The following is a 17,235-nucleotide window of genomic DNA, read 5'->3' on the forward strand; positions in this document are numbered from 1 at the left end:
GAGAGTCCTAAGTGTGAATGGAAGATCGTCCTAGAACTGACTATAAGTAAACTGGTTGAGTAATCATTTGCTTGATATGTTTCCAAGAGCAGCAGCTTCTCCTTTAACATATGTCCCTGTTCTGCAAGAAAAATAGGAAGTACCTCAGAAGTGGAATCTTTTTATTATAGAAGCCTGACTGGTTAAATGTTATCCTAAATATATCATTCTGTTGACAAGTTACACTTAGTTGGCTGCCTTTGAATGAAGATTGGTTTAGCTGTTAATTTGGTCTGTGGTTATTCTATATACTGAAATCTTTCTCCCTCCTCTCTGCAAAACAGCTATTGACAATTGACTTTACTGTCATTAAGCACTATGGTTATATTCTCAATATATAGAACATATGAGATAACTAATATTCCAGTACAAAATAATGTAAAAACATTTTTAAGTCTGTTAAAAACCTTTAAAAACTGCTTTGCCCAGCTTGTTATATAACGATAGTGAGCTGTATCTCATTTACAATTCAATTTCTTGAAATATTTGGGAAATAGTGTTTATTTTAAATGAATCCTTGTTTGGGGATGCACCTTAAATTTTTATCAAAAGGGAGATTCTTGGACCTGTGTAATTTTTTAAAAAATAATTGCAATACATAATCTATACTATTTGGCAAGAATATGGTATAGTATCACTACTCCCTGGAGAGCTACAACAAATAGTAATTTATCAACAGTTGAGGTCCAAAAATAAACCAACTCAGAAACCCCAAGAGCCCCGAAAATCTTTTGGTTCCTTATTTTTCTGGTAAATATACCTATGTTTAAACGAATTAGGTTCAAGGAATGCTTATTTGTGTTCTGGGAAGGCTTTCTGTGTAGGGAATGAACTTTGGAATCTTGTACTAGACATAGCAGATTCATTGTGGCAGTTGTCAGAAAGGTTAGATCCATGGCTGAGACAATTAACCTCTTGATAGCAACCTTCCCCCCAACATACACACACACACACTCTCTGTTGCCTTCCTGATGTAGTGAGGTTACAGGATTGCGTGGACAGTGTAGTCTGGGGCTTCTTGTTTATACCCACAGTGGAAAGTTAGTATTATATTCCCCAAGGCCATACAGTGTTATCTCCAAAACAAATAAGGTTGTGTATTAGTTTAGGACAGTTGGTGTAGTGGGTAAAGCAACAGGCTAAGAAACCAGGAGACTATGAGTTCTAATCCCACTTTAGGCATAAGTTACTCTGTCTCGGCCCTAGGAAGCAGGCAGTGGGCATGAAAACCTCAGGGATTAACTAGTTCAGGTAGTCTCCAAGAATCAAAATGATTGAAAAGCACGATATAATGCAATAATGATGCCAAAATATCTGGGACAGCACTTGGAAAATTTGCACATTGAAAGAATTTCCATCTGTCAATTACAAAAGGCCACACTACTTGGATCCGAACATAGACTGTGCTGCAACATTAAAACATTCCAGTTTCTAAGGAAGAACTTGATGCATATGAAGGCTGACACCAGCTAAAAAACTGGCAGCTGTGATTTTACATTTTTGTCTTTAATAATAGTTCTGCTTTTGTTGAACTTCTGAATAAATGGTTGCTTAGTTAATTAAACTTGACTTTTCATTCTCCCAAGCTGATGAAGAAATTTATACCATTATATTATATGCAGATAATGCAGTCTCTCTATTCAACCTCTTCACAAGTCTGAGAAGAATCATAGGAGTCCTGCAGAGAGATTCATTCATGCATTCATTCATTCATTCCTGGCACAAAAATGGGCTTCCAATTGGTCTCCTTCATTGGTTTGGGAATGGTTTCTCATAGCTTTGGATGTGGGAAACCACATGGCTCTTGTTTTGTTCAAAATTCTCAGAGGCAATCCTTTATTTTTATTTTTTTACAGTCAAAAGGGGTTGGTTGTAAACCAGCAATCTTCAGACTGTCAAAGCAAGTATGTTAGTGGCAACATGATACTCAACTGGACAATTTTCCAAATTTTGAAGACAACCTTCACAAGGTTATCTTGTCTAAAGTTTTAAGAGGAACGTGTCAGGTCCCCAGTTATGTTTCACTACCCCACCCCCCATATTTAGAGAAAACTAAATGCTAGAATTGATTTCTGCTTTAGTTCTGGCAAAAAACAACAACAACCCACTTTTCCCGTACCTAGTTTGATTCTTTTAATGAATCAATTTTTTTAATGAATTTAATTCCAGTGCTCATAGAGGTGATCATTCTCAGCAAAAATTAAGATTATTTCAGTTCTCTCCTTCCTGGCTCGTTTTAGTGAGTTAAAAGCAGTCTAGATAAGTTCTAAAGTAGCAAATAAAGGATGCAGAGAACATACTGACTTAAGTAAGGCTTCCAGTCTCTTTTTTTATTGATAGTCATAGATGCATATAGCTTATCTTAGACATCTAGATGCACCAAGGCCTTCATTTTGACACAATGTAATGTTCTTTCATTGATGTCGTTGATGGAAGATATAGGGGTATTCCTTCAAAGGAGTACTTATATTCCCTATAGGTCGAGGCACACTGAGACTATTGAACATGACCTGCATTGTTCATTTGATAAAACAAATATTTCTTCTTCTGAAAATTACTGAAATATCACTTCTGAACATTTTCAAGGCTTCTTGTTATCCTGAGCAGTTTACCTCTTTGTTATTTCAGTTTCTGATCCATTTTACCATACAACAAGGCAAAGCTTTGAAGAGCAGCTTGTGGAATTCATTTGAAATTGATCACCTGTAAGAGATTTGACAAAAGCCTTGTTTACATAATCACACAGTTCTGTTTCTATTATCTTCTCATCTGATCACTTAATTGAACTCTTACTCTATCTAGCCGTAGAATAATATTTTATTACTTTCACTTATATATTCCTTTTATAGATAGCTTAGAATAATTTATAGTACTCCTTTTATAGTGTATTATTCTATATTTTAATCTTAATTTACTACATATAATTTGAACATTCACATCTTAATCATAATTTACTTTATAGTTTTTATAGTAGATTTTTCTCCTATTTAGATTTTAGAATTCAATGTTTTAATTCTCTTGCTTATAGTACACATGGATTATTATTAATTCTCCTGGTTTTGAATGTTATCTTACTCTAGTCTAGGATCAAAGTTAAATAAATTTGACTTATGGGCTTCTCAGCACTGGTATTTCCTACTTTGACTGGTACAAAACCCTAGGGAAATAATTATTATGTCATTGTTTTTCTGCCTGTGGGCTGTAAATATTCATAGAAATTACATAAACTGGCTGTCCAAACTTCAGGAAGCTTCCTTGATTTTACATTAAGACTGTTGCTGCATAAACTATAGCCAGGATTCTAAACGAATGCTGCCAATTGAATGCTAATTTCTTCCAAAGAATTAACTACATTCAGATTATTTGTATCTCCATTTTTGTTGTGTTTTTCTGATGGCTGCTATTTAAAGTTCCCAGAATGTGTTGATTAGTAGGGGAACTGCTTGAGTAGAATTATGAATTCAAAAGAACTTCGTTCCATATTCTTTTTCCTAGGTACATATCTTGTAATTAACAGGAGATGTCCTGAAAAGATTCTGTTAATTAGCTTTGGAAGCACTGAGATAGCTAGTCAGATAGAAATAGTGAATTATGTTTTGTGCTGCCTTTTTTCTTAACAGTTGTTGAAATGCAAGGTGTGGTTGTAGTTTTGTTTTCAGCAATTTCTGCTGCACTAGAATAGATATTCAAGAAAAACTACAAAATCATTAGTAACACTTGAGTTACCCATTGTATAAAACAAAGTATACAATGGCTCTTGATGGGTCATACTTTGCTCACTGTAGTTCTCAGGCTTATGTCTGGAAGAAAGTAGAATATTTTAACATTGCTAGTTTGTGGCCCATATAATGATGGTCTTATAAGGGACGGTCTTATCTGTTAAAGCTGCTATCATCTGAAGAAAATATAGTTTGTACTGGAAGAAAATTGTTTATAGTTAGTTTTACTTTTTGGAAGTTGTATTGAGGATTTAGTGAATTTTGAGGTATTGGTTGAGTATTAGTTACAGAAGGAGCTACCCAAAGTGCTGATTGTTTTAATGAATCACCCAATACTTCTCTGGTCTGTTAAAACATAATTGATATGTTTTATATGCTGGGAAAAATATCTATGAAATGACATGTGTTGTCCCATAGACTCCCTTAAGTATGATGTTGGTGAGCTAGCTCTCTCTCACAGATACATTTGGGAGAAATGTCACATTCAAATTAAAGAATTGTAAACAATACAAGAGTCATTCCTTATAAAGGATAAATTTTCTTTCAAATGAATGCGTAGGTCATGCATATACAGTACACTGCAATGGGTTCCTTAAAGGAGATATGATTGAAATAGATATGAAATAAAACATACCATGTTTTCCCAAAAATAAGACCTTGTCTTATATTTTTTTGAACCCTGAAATAAGTGATTGGCCTTATCGCCATGTGCTCAAAAGTCCAATTGGGCTTATTATTAAGGGATGTCTTATTTTGGGGAAAACAGGGAAGTAAAATAAAAAAGATTCACACAGTTTAAGGAAAGGGTTCAAAAGCATAGTAAACAAATATGATTTTGCTCACATGAAATACACATAACCAATGTAATTTGTAAAAACCTGAATGTTATTATCCAGTAATGGTTAATGAAGTTTGGTGGGGATGGGAATTACAAAGCCCTGCTTTCGATTTGAAATTCATTTGAACAAAATATTGCACAACAGGAAGTTGATTCTAACTGAACCTGCATTGTAGCTTTTCTTTGATCGTAGTTGATTAGGGCTTATCCTTGACCTGATGGAGAGGACAGACAGCAAAGGCAAACATTGCTTCTTGGAAACAATCCATTGCTTTTCTCTTCTAGTGGGCTGACTTGCCATATCTGCTGAAGTGGCTATAAAGTCCTCTCATTTTAGACTTTTCCTAGCTTCAATCATTTTGCTGCAATTCAGATTTTGAGTTGAATGGTGCTAAAGAGCTTGTTCTGCTTTGCTGTCAGCTCTTGCTTTTTTTGCCTAGGTTGATCTACACCAATTAAAATATTTAGTTGAAATTCTTTACAGTGATAGAACATTACAAATGAGGGTAGAAGCAGCTTCTTTGTAGAACCAGATTAAACGGATACACTGAACTTCTGAACCTCTATTGCTGTTGCTTAATCTGAAGTTCAACTGGATACTGTTGAAGTTGTGGTTGTTGTTTTTTTGCCTAGAAAAGCACTGTATTTAAAAATTGCTTTCTCTCCCTGTACCAGAAAGTGAGATAGGCAGGCCATTGGTATGAATTTCCTAGCTTTCATGTCAGCTTGAAAACTGATTTTTCAGCTGAAATAAGCAGTCATGGATTTCTTAGCACTTGGTAGTCTGCTGTTAACAAAGGATTGGTCATCTTTACTGCATCATAGAGCTTCCTCTGATTCTCAATCTATAGGGAGCCCATCGGCAAAATTTGTTCTCTGTTGCTGTGAGCAAATCATGCAAAATAAAGCACAAAGGCACAAGGGAATGGGTTGTTTTTCTGACTTCTAAGGCCTGTAGCTTCTAGAACTAATAAATGAAAACTGAATAACAGTCATTATGCATTTGTAAACTTAAAAAATGGTTTTAAAGCAAGCTGGTGTAATTAACAGCTGTAACCAGCCATGTCTGTGTTAGGTGATTTGCAATGATTAAATTATGATGCTATATGTATAGAGGCAATTTGCAAGAATGTGGCTCAGAATTGAATTGTGTTCTTTGTGTTCTCTGAGCTTGCTTGTTTCTTGCAGACATTTTGTTTCCTGTTACGTTGTCCAGTAATGAAGTAATATTGGAAAAGACTAATAACCCAACAACATATTAATGAGTTAAAAGTTAAAATGGAATTGAATTCATGGCAAGAGGGTTTTTTTTACACACTGATCATATCTCATAAACATATCATAAAATTAGGATGTAAGTTCTTATTTAATGCAACTGTATATTGAACATTTTTAATAGGCCTGTATCATGTCTTTTGCAACATTGAATGACAAAGTCTTAGACTTCTGGCAAGTAATAAGAAGATGACCTGCTTTGCTACCCAGTTATGGCATTCACATTTTGAACTACCTTTTAAAGTCTCCAGCCAGGGTGCTAAAAATATGACTGAAAAATTTGCCTTAAGAGTTTTTAAAATCAGTGTCCAGGCACATACAGTTCTTTATGCCATTTCAGTGTGTACCCTACTAGGTATACAGGTAGGAAAGACAAACTGTTTCTTGCCGGGGGTACAGATAACTTGGAACTTGTTCCGATTTTGTACTCTGGAGTTCCCCAGTTTGTAAATGTATGGCTAGAGATTTCAGCTTTACTTTCATATTTGGGTGCTTTATAAGCAGGAACTGTTCTGAGAGAAATATGCTAAGTGGATATTTCTTCCAACAGAATGCAAGGAATTATTGCTTTTCTTTTTTGTTCACACACTGTATGAAAATGAGAGGCATTGTTGTCTTTTTTACAATAAACTTAGTTTCACTAGTTGGTGTAACATTGTAGAAAGAACGTCACTGAACATTCCTATCTGTTTAAATGACCTTTCAAAGGAAGTTCATAAGCCTTCTGTTAATCAGAACTATTCAAGGTTTGAAGGTCAGTGTTCAGCCTGGAGTGGCAAAGAACTGTTTTTGAAAGAAGTTCAGTGTGTTGATTCCCTTTTCCTGGTAAGGTAAAGAAATCTGGACAAAATGACTAAATCTATTGAGGAAAATGTTATCAATTATTTTTAGTGTAATTGCCTTCCAGCAGAATGTCTAGGTACCTTATAAAAACAAAAGAAAATGTTGAAAGAAAAATGCATTAAAAAAACTTTAGAGGCATAAAATAAAAGGGCAATAATGATGACTTAGAGACCGTATTTGGTGCAGTGGCTAAGGCATCGGGCTAGAATGCAGGAGATTCTAGTCCCGCTTTAGTCAAAAAGCCAACTTGGTGACCCTGAGCCAGTCAGTTTCTCTCAGCGCTAGGAAACAGGCAATGGCAAATAATTTCTGAAGAACCTTGCAAAGAAAACTTCAGGCCTAGTCTAGGCAGTTGCCAGGAGTCAAGATTAACTTGAAGGAAGACACACACACACACACACACACACACCAAATGGTATTGAGTGGATGTCTTCTGGAAGTGAATTTCCATATATTCAAGAGAGTTTGGCATACTGCTAAGCCATCTGGTAAGCAACAGCACTTTGAAATTTGTTTGGAGCCAGATTATAACATAGTCAACACATACAGTACCAAGAACATCTTTCAATTAAAAAAAAATCCCACCTAAGGGAACACACACACATTTACCCCCCCTTCCCTCCCTCCCTCCTCCTCTCCTATTGTATATCTACAATGTTATTCAAGCATGGGTACTTACAGTTGTTCAATGAAGTGAAATAATTGTGTTTGATATGGCTTTATCAATTCCCTATGGAAAGGAAGATGATGTGATTTTAGTGTTTGTACCTTAAAATACTATTGGCCAAAGGGGTGTTTTTTTTTAACATCAGTTAGCATAACTTGTGTTACATCCAGCAAGAAGCTGGAATTAATCTCTGTAAATGTCATCTGGCTGGTGGGATGTTTACCAGTCACACTTTTTATCCATCATAAATACATTGACTCCCATCAGTTTTATATTTTGTTGCAGGCTGTCACTGTCTTATTTATAAAAGATCCTGAGGAAAACGATATGCATCATTCCCTGTCTCTTGGAATTTTTTTCCTTCACCACCTTCTGTTTCATTGGTTTCCAAATTTTAATCTAGAGCTACTGTTGACAGATCCTAGATTCAAGACAGGACTGTTTTGTGAAAAAAGGCCAGAGAAGGTAGCACAGCAGGAACATCAAGAGATTTGCAACCAGTCTATTACAAAAGGATGAGAGAAAGAAATTTAAAGGATTTAAACCAGTGTTTTTCAAACTTGAGAACATTAAGATTCGTGGATTGTAACTCCCTAAATTCCCTAGCCTGCATTAAGACTAGGGAATTCTGGGGGTTAAAGTACATACATCTTAAATTTGCCAAGAGGGATCCTTGGTGTTGTCTGAGCTTGCTTGTTTTCTTGCAGATGTTTCATTACCAAAACTAGATAACATCATCAGCAGTAGTGGGTTGCTCCCGCTTCTGTCCGGTTCTTTAGAACCAATAGTAAAAGCAGCGGGAGGCTCCGACCACCCGCCCTGATGTCATAATTGACAAACTGTGCATGCACAGAAGCGTCAGCGCATGCACAGAGCGTGCAAGCGCGCACACACCAGTTGCAAACCAGTAGTAAAGGTAAGTAGACCCCCACCCCTGATCATCAGTGCTACTAAGGAGTGCAGTTTGCTGTCAGTTTATATTCTAGTGGCTTGCCCTGTCAGTGTTGGTGGGGTTGGTCTTAGGGATTCTTTGTCTGGGCTGTTTAGTGTTGGCTTTTTGGCAGTTTCTTGATTTTGGGGTATTATTTACTTAAAATTGTAAGTTTGAAAAATGCTGATTTAAACCCTCCAAATTATTGTGTTGTTAAAGACTGTTCATTCTGTACTCTCAACTTGTACTCTGAACTGAGAGGGTTTTTTTCCCCTCTGTGTTTTCAGGTAAAAGCAAAGAAGCTGAGATTAAAAGAATCAACAAAGAACTGGCAAATATTCGATCCAAATTTAAAGGTAAGAAAGTAATGCATTGTTTTGCAGATTTTATTGTGGAATCCTTTTGTATGAATAATACGGCATTAACAGCTGTTGCCATTTTGGATTTCTATTAAGGACCCCGTTTCATATTCTAATGGGGCTGGCAGAATACTTGGCTTTCCATAATTCTCACTATGAACGAGGGAAGATAGTCTCTGTCCCCCCACCATCTTTGAATGCTAAATAAAATAAAAACCAGGACATGTTAAGCAACCATCACCACAAAAGTAACTGGGTTACAAAACAAAATGTAAGATGAAGAAGAGCTGGCTCTAATTTGATGTGTCATCTGATGTTTAGCAAATGGATATTATCTAGCATGCCACAACATCCTACCCCATGCTCGCTGTCATACTTGGCTTAGTAGTAGGACATGCAGACATGGTCTATGTATACAGTAGTCTTCTTCACCAATCCTTTGAAGTTGTAATGATGCTGAGGGGTAATAACAACTGGTCCTTGAATTTCTGGCCATTGCAGCATCTCATGGTCATATGGTTGCCTTTTAAGACTTTCTCTGCTTGCTTCCCACAACCAAAATCAATGGGGAAGCTAGCAGAGAAGGTCACAAGTTTCTCTGCTCCCTGCCTCCGTCTACTCGCACAAATCCTGCAACCGCCCTGAGCTTCCAAATATCTATTTTGGTGGACACTGTAATTTCTCTTTTAGTTGTTAATGAGCTTTATTGGAATGGTTCAGTGGTTTAAAATGCTCTAGTATCTTCATTAAATACAGGAGGTTTATTTTATAATTTGTTTTGTAAAGTAGAAAATTATTGCTAATTTCTGCTGAGATCCTAGTTTGGTTTCTGTTTAAGCAACTCATGTGTTTCCTTCTCTGAAACTAAGACACATTTTAAAATCTTAGCAGTAAGGAAGAAAAATAAATATTAACTCCCTCTTTAACTGCTAATTCCTACAAAATCAATTTGTCATAACTAGATGGCTAAGGTAAAACAAAAATACCGGTAGTCCTTGACTTACAGCAGTTCATTTAATGACTGTTCAAAGTTACAACAGCACTGAAAAAAGCATCTTACGACCGTTTTCACACGACCGTTGCAGCACCATCCCCATGGTCACATGATCAAATTTCAGATGCTTGGCAACTGACTCATATTTATGACAGTTGCAGTGTCCCGGACTCATATGATCACTTTTTTGCGATCTTCTGACAAGCAACATCAGTGGGGAAACCAGATACACTTAACAGCCTTGTTACTAACTCAGCAACTGCAGAGATTCACTTAACAACTGTGGCAAGAAAGTTTGTAAAATGGAGCAGACTCACTTAACAAATGTTTCACTTAGCAACAGAAATTTTGAGCTCAATTGTGGTCGTAAGTCGAGGACTACCTGTAAGTGTCTGCCTATATAGAACCAAGAGTTTTGTTTTTTTTTTTTAAAAAAGTTTTTATCTTTCTTTTAGTCACCAGGGCTTGGAGGTGAATTTTTATTTTGATTGTGTCATTTTATGGATAAAAACTGCCTAAATTGGATCATAACAGTCATCAGTTTTTTTAAAAAAAAAAATTAGTTTAACAGCACAGCAGTTATGCAACCTAGTATTGTTTTCTGCTTTTTGTAAAATATAGGGAACTGAAGATGGTGCATCATATTGGCTGAGATAAGAAGACGTTCTCCAGAAACACTGCCTAGAAAGATAGTGGGTTGTCTCTTGTTGCAGACAGTATGATCAACTGAATGTGACATGGCCCTTCTTAGAAAAGAAGGCTGAACAAGCTGTTTTGTGATGAACAAGCTGCTTCAAGGCAGCCTGGGTTACACAAGAACATTTGTGAGTCTCAGATATCCTTGGCTCTTCACTGAATCTGTAGACTTGTGCTCCTTCCTCCTATATAGCAAGCTACACAGACTTTAATTACACGTTCATAAAAATAATTCAAAGAACAAAGAAATTCCTTGATCAAGGCAGATCAGCAGTTGAGCCTTCAATTATCTTAGCAAGAAATTACACTGAACTGAGATTAAACAAAAAATAAGCTGATGTCATGATGGTTAATGAGTTTGCCTATCATATGAATGCTACTGATTTATTCAGAAAAAAAACATGTTTAAGCAAACAGTGGCTTAATGAGATTGGTGCAGCCAGCCTCAATAATTTAGAGGACACTGTCATATTTCATATTTGGTATTATTAACCCTATTAATGGAACATGTTATTTGTTATCTTAGTTCAGAAATACATATACACAGACATTATGTGACTTAGAATATGATGATTTATACAGGTAAAAGGAGCTGAATTATGTGAATACTTCCCGGCTGTCTAGAGCTATTGAACAAACTTCTCTTAATTTTGTATGGTATCAATGATTTATTTATTTTATTTATTTATTAATTGTATTTATATCCCGCCCTTCTCCCAAAGGACTCAGGGCGGTTAACAGCCAATTTAAAAAGCACATTATATACAAGTTAAAAACAGAATAAAATTAATATAACTTATGGCCAAATTTCCTAAAAAACTAAACAATAACAATCTAAACCCCCATTAAAACAGCATTTTTAGGCTAGTCCTGCTCGATGGAATAAAAGAGTCTTCAGCTTGCGGCGGAAGGTCCGGAGGTCGGAGAGTTGGCTAAGCCCCAGAAGCAGCCCATTCCAGAGGGCAGGAGCCCCACAGAGAAGGCCCTCCCCCTGGGAACCGCCAGTTGACATTGTCTAGCCAACGGCACCCCGAGGAGGCCCTCCCTGTGAGAGCGCACAGGTTGATGGGAGGCTGTTGGTGGCAGTAGGCGGTCCTGTAAATAGCCCGGTCCTAAGCCATGGAGCGCTTTAAAGATGGTAACCAGCACCTTGAATGATGAAAGAATTCTCTTGTTTGCATGTCAGATAGTTCAAGGTGGGATGGAAGTTTTTTGTTGAGGGTTCCATGTGTGTGTGTGTGTGTGTGTGTGTGTGTGTGTGTGTGTGTGTGTGTGTCTGCACCTTCAAGTCAGTATTTACTCTTGGTGACTGCGTGGACAAGTCCTGGCATTTTTGTTGGCAAGAGTTTAGAAGTAGTTTACTACTGCCTGCTTCCTCTGGCTGAGAGAGAGTGACTAAACTAAGGTCACCCAGCATGCCCTAAGGCAAGACTAGAGTTAGAGATCTCCCAGCTTCTAACCTGGTACCTTAATCACTACACCAAACTAACCCTTTTCCATAGAAGATGTAATAAAGAGTACTACGTTGATAATAGAAATCATTAGCTAAAGTCTACTTTTAAGGAAAATCTGAAGAAGCTACAGCTAAACCTTTTAGATCAAAGAAGAAAAGTCCGGTTGCCGTGACTCCCTTTCCAGAAAACTGAGAATTTTCATAGATCCATAACGTTACACTTTAGAAAAAACAATGCATGCCTGAGTGAAGCAATAAGACAGTATTTAAAAACATTGAAGTCTGAGCTTTGAGATTTTTGATCATGAAACCATGAAACCAGTTCCTTTTTTTCTTTAAATATTACACAAGAAAAAAGGAGTGCAGTATACAAATATGTGATATCTTTTAGGTTTTGTCCTTTCTTTTGTCCTTTTTAATAATCTCAACAAAAGCAAAACAATCCTCCTAAGGAACAAAACACACAAAGATATGTGTATGTGTTTGCTTCTTATCTATATGAATATAGGTCTCCTCCCCTATCTTCCAAAATCAGCCTGAAGCCACTGAAGTGAATTATTGCCAGTTGTATTAGTCAGTGGCCCTGAAAACTTGTATTCTTTGGGATTATCATCAGCAGAGTAAAAGAAACAGATATTGGAACTACCATGACTTTAATGTGGTTAATTGAATTTCTTTTGTTGTGTTGCTTAGTTTATACTTACTTCTTAATATATAATATCCCACAAGGTCCTGCATATAAGTAGAATGAAGTGCTAGATGTCAAGATACCACCCTGAAGATATAAATAGTTCCTTAAATATTCCTAATTTGGCCCCTAAAATCATCCTAGAAGGGAGAGAGAAAAACTTCCTTATTTGCTTAGGTGGTGGCAGACATCCTTTTCATCTTATTTGTCAACTTACTGATTGAACATAAAGGATTATAGAAATTCCAGATTCAAAAAGTTACTTCATTTCCCAGTTCTTTCCAAGGCGGGTAGGTGTTTTCATATCCATTTGTTGTTGTTAGTTGCAAAGTCGTGTCTGACCCCATCGCAGCCCCATGGACAATGTTCCTCCAGACCTTCCTGTCCTCTACCATCCTCTGGAGTCCATTTAAGCTCACACCTACTGCTTCAGTGACTCCATCCAGCCACTTCATTCTCTGTTGTCCCCTTCTTCTTTTGCCCTCGATCTTTCCCAGAATTGGGCTCTTCTCCAGTGAGTCCTTCCTTCTCATTAGGTGGCCAAAGTATTTCAGTTTCATCTTCAGGATCTGGCCTTTTAAAGAGCAGTCAGAGTTGATCTCCTCTAGGACTGACCGGTTTGATCGCCTTGCAGTCCAAGGGACTCACAGGAGTCTTCTCCAACACTGTAGTTCAAAGGCCTCAATTCTTTGGCGCTCAGCTTTTCTTATGGTCCAACTTCCACAGCCATACATTGCAACTGGGAAAACCATAGCCTTGACTATATGCACTTTTTTTGGCATGTCTCTGCTTTTTAGTATGCTATCTAGCTTTGCCATAGCTTTCCTTCCCAGGAGCAAGCGTCTTTTGATTTCTTGGCTACAATCCCCATCTGCGGTGATCTTGCAGCCCAGAAAAATAAAATCTGTCACTACCTCCATTTCTTCCCCATCTATCTGCCAGGAATTGAGAGGGCTGGATGCCATGATCTTAGTTTTCTTAATATTGAGTTTCAAGCCAACTTTTGCACTCCTTCTTCACCAGCATCAAGAGGCTCTTTAGTTCCTCTTCGCTTTCTGCCATTAGAGTGGTATCATCTGCATATCTGAGGTGGTTGATATTTTCCCCCAGCAATCTTAATTCCAACTTTTGATTCATCTAGCCCTGCCTTTCTCATGATGTGCTCTGCATATAAGTTAAATAGGCAGGGCAATAGTATACAGCCATGAAGGACTCCTTTCCGAATTTTGAACCAATCAGTGGTTCCGTCTCCAGTTCTCACTGTGGCTTCTTGACCCATATACAGGTTTCTCAAGAGACAAATAAGATGGTCTGGTACTCCCATCTCTTTAAGAACTTGCCACAATTTGTTGTGATCCACACAATCAAAGGCTTTAGCATAGTCAATGAAGCATGTTTTTCTGGAACTCCCTAACTTTCTCCATGATCCAGCATATGTTGTCAATTTGATCTCTAGTTCCTCTGCCTCTTCAAAATCCTGCCTGTACTTCTGGTAATTGTCGATCCACATACTGCTGGAGCCTAGCTTGTAGGATTTTAAGCATAACTTTACTAGCATGTGAAATGAGTGCAATGGTGCGATATTTTGAACATTCTTTGGCATTGCCTTTCTTTGGAATTGGAATGTCAGCTGACCTTTTCCAATCCTGTAACCACTGTTGAGTTTTCCAAATTTGCTGGCAAATTGAGTGTAGCACTTTTACTGCATCGTCTTTTAAGATTTTGAATAGCTCAGCTGGAATACTGTCACCTCCACCAGCTTTGTTGTTGCTCAGATTTCCTAAGGCCCATTTGACTTCACATTCTAGGATGTCTGGCTCAAGGTCAGTGGCCACCCCATCATGGTTATCAGGTTATCCATATGGTAGAAAATATTAGATCATCCCAGTTTAATCCTGGTGGCCCGATGTAAAAGAGTAATTTTTGGATATGCAACTGACTCTTTTTGCTGTTTGCCGAGAAGGCATTCCAGAGTTTCAACATGAAAGACCCTGCATCTCTTGGAGATTAATAGGAGTTGGGCTGTCAGAACAAATTATAATTAATTCATTCTAAAAAATCCAGGAGCTATTAATTTCAACAGAGCTAGAGATACAGTTCTTCAATAGGAAAATTTCCTAGAGATAATGGGGTTTCTGACAAGATTTTTAACATTAAAAAATAGCATTTGGAACTGAGCTCAGATAGATAACTGGCTATCTAAGGAAAGATATTTTTGCTGGCCCTTTAAACTTTTTTTTTTTGTTATTACGTACTGATCTTTGCAATGAAGTTTCCATTCTGCCTTACCACTGATATCAGATTCATTAATAGGCTACTTACTGTTGGTTTGCTTTATATATTAAACTCAACTACCCTTACTTTACCACAAAGTACTCTTCATGGAATACATATATCAATATAAATGTATATTGTGGTTTATCATATTTACATTTTCCATTGTATTCTTTTTTTAAAAAAGCAGCATCTTAAACAGTAAAATGGTGAACTTAGTTAATACTAAAGAATTTGTCTTTAACATACCATCTATCTAACTGATAGAGTAAATATAATTTCTTTTATGCTAATTTGGTTGGCTTCATGATATATATAACTGAGTTGTAGTTATGTATATTTTTATTTCAGTCTTCAAAGTACCTTGCTTGTTAATTCTTGAATTCCACTATAGATCAATATACATACAGTATCTTTAATTTTATAAGATGCATGTTCTTCCTCTGTATCATTAATGGAAAATATTTGAGTGTATTTTATTGTATGGCTTTAAACAAATCATTATTGAAAGAAACATATCTAGGTTTTTGTCTTTTAAGGATTCGAAAACAATACTATCAGATCAGCTAAATGAAAGCCCAAGGAAAGGAAATCTCCTTTTTGACGCACTCATTGTGCTGAAAATGCTGATTTATATTCTGACTTCCTGTTTCTTCCACACTGATTTTAATGGGCAGAGGGTCAGAACTCTAGGAATAGAGAAGGAAGAGTTGATAGTCATAATTTCCCATATATAAACTGCAGTTTTACATCTGGATACTTGAAATATATATAATTGGTACAACAAAGACATTAAGCAGCCTATTCAACCAGATTATTTAACTAATAAATTTGTTTTCAGGATAAATAATAAATTCTTAAAAGCACTATGCCTCAATCCAGAGCAGCATGATGGCCTAGTGGTGAAGATGCTCACCTCCCACTTGAAAGGTTGAGAGTTCAATTCTAGGTAATGGCAGATTTCTGTGTCTTAGGGCATAAAGAAAAATCTGCTGTGAACTCCACGTAGGCATTAGGAAGGGCATCTGGCCAATAAACTGTCAGCTCTATCCAGTCACCCTGATTCTACCCCAAATAGGGATTACAGGGTCATAAAAAGAGAGGACTCTACCTCAGTCCAGCGTCTCTTCATATATAATATGTGTGTGTATCAGGGGTGAAATGCTACTGGATCGGACCGGATCGGGCGAGTAGGTAGCGGAGATTGGTTCTGGTTCGCCGAACCGGTAGCAATCGCTGGCTGGCCACGCCCACGAACCAGTCCATGGCCCGCAATCCAGGAGAGCAACTCCGGTAACTTTTGGACGCTTGCCTTTCCTGGCAGCCAGCCGCTGGAGGTAAGTAAGTATATGCCGCGTGATGAAGGAAGAGCGGGTGGCAGCTCCAGGACAAGGCTAGTGTCGGGGAATTGTGCATTCCCCGAGCCGGTTGAGGAAGCGGCGAGCAGGGGGCGACTCCGGGGCCTCAGGGAATGGGGCGTCCCTGGGCCCCGGCCCCTGACTAAAGGCGAAGGGCGAGGGGGCGGCGAGGGGGCGGCAGCTCCGGAGAAAGGCCGGAGTTGGGGAATGATACATTCCCCGACCCCATTGAGGCAGGTGGCGGCTCTGGGGCCTAGGTGAAGGGAGAACAGGTGGCGAGGGAAAGAGAAAAGCCAGAATAGAAATTATTTTTTTTCCCCTACTGGGTTTTGTGGGCGTGGCTTGGGGGGTTGTGAAAAGGAATATATAACTAAATAATAATAATAAATAATAACAACAATAATAGCATGAGAGAACGAAGCAAAGTTAAAAATATACCAACATTATTCAGTATATTCTTCTCCATATCTTTCGATTCTTACACCACCCTGATGGGTCTTCATTAACCATTCCATTCATTCTTACATATGCTTTACTCTTAATCACATTTAGCAACAAGCCTTCAACTCCACATTCATGCAAAACATTCCATATTCAAGCCTATTCATTTTATTAGGCATTTACTCTAAGTCAATAAATGTATCATGCCATAACCCTATTTTCTGCCACTCACATATATTTCATGTAGAAGAGCAACTCTGGTCTGCACACTCCCTGCCTATTGAATAGCTGCACTGCACTGCAACTTCCCAAATGCTGATCAAAATTCTATTAATACCTTTTTCAGGTGTTGAGCAAGTGTAATAATACTCCAGCTGACTTTGCCTTCATTCTTATTGCCTTTCCCTTTATATAGCAGAATAATAAGATTATTCTTCTACTATTTAGGAACAATTTCTGTTTTCATACCCTGCAAGTAATAGTATAAGAAAATTACATACTGTTTCAACCTTTCTCCAGTCACACCATCTATTGATGCAGCGATTAACATTTTCTCTTTATGTACATGATATTCAATCTCTCATGTTCTCTCTTTTAATTCTCTGTCTCCTACAACAATTTTCTCTCATTTAGAGCCTTTCTCACTTCATAATTCCAGAA

The 17,235-nt window shown here is 37.5% G+C and overlaps 1 protein-coding gene across 1 annotated transcript in view; it reads left to right on the plus strand.

Annotated features, from left to right (window-relative positions):
• Window positions 1-17,235, plus strand: part of AP2A2 (adaptor related protein complex 2 subunit alpha 2) — a 70,367-nt gene that overhangs the window by 2,005 nt on the left and 51,127 nt on the right. Inside the window, exon 2 of the mRNA XM_058157590.1 lies at window positions 8,600-8,668. Coding sequence (XP_058013573.1) covers window positions 8,600-8,668 — 69 coding nt within the window. The remainder of the gene's footprint in view (window positions 1-8,599; window positions 8,669-17,235) is intronic.

The sequence above is a fragment of the Ahaetulla prasina genome, chromosome 1 (assembly GCF_028640845.1).
Source record: "Ahaetulla prasina isolate Xishuangbanna chromosome 1, ASM2864084v1, whole genome shotgun sequence".
Taxonomy (NCBI): domain Eukaryota; kingdom Metazoa; phylum Chordata; class Lepidosauria; order Squamata; family Colubridae; genus Ahaetulla; species Ahaetulla prasina.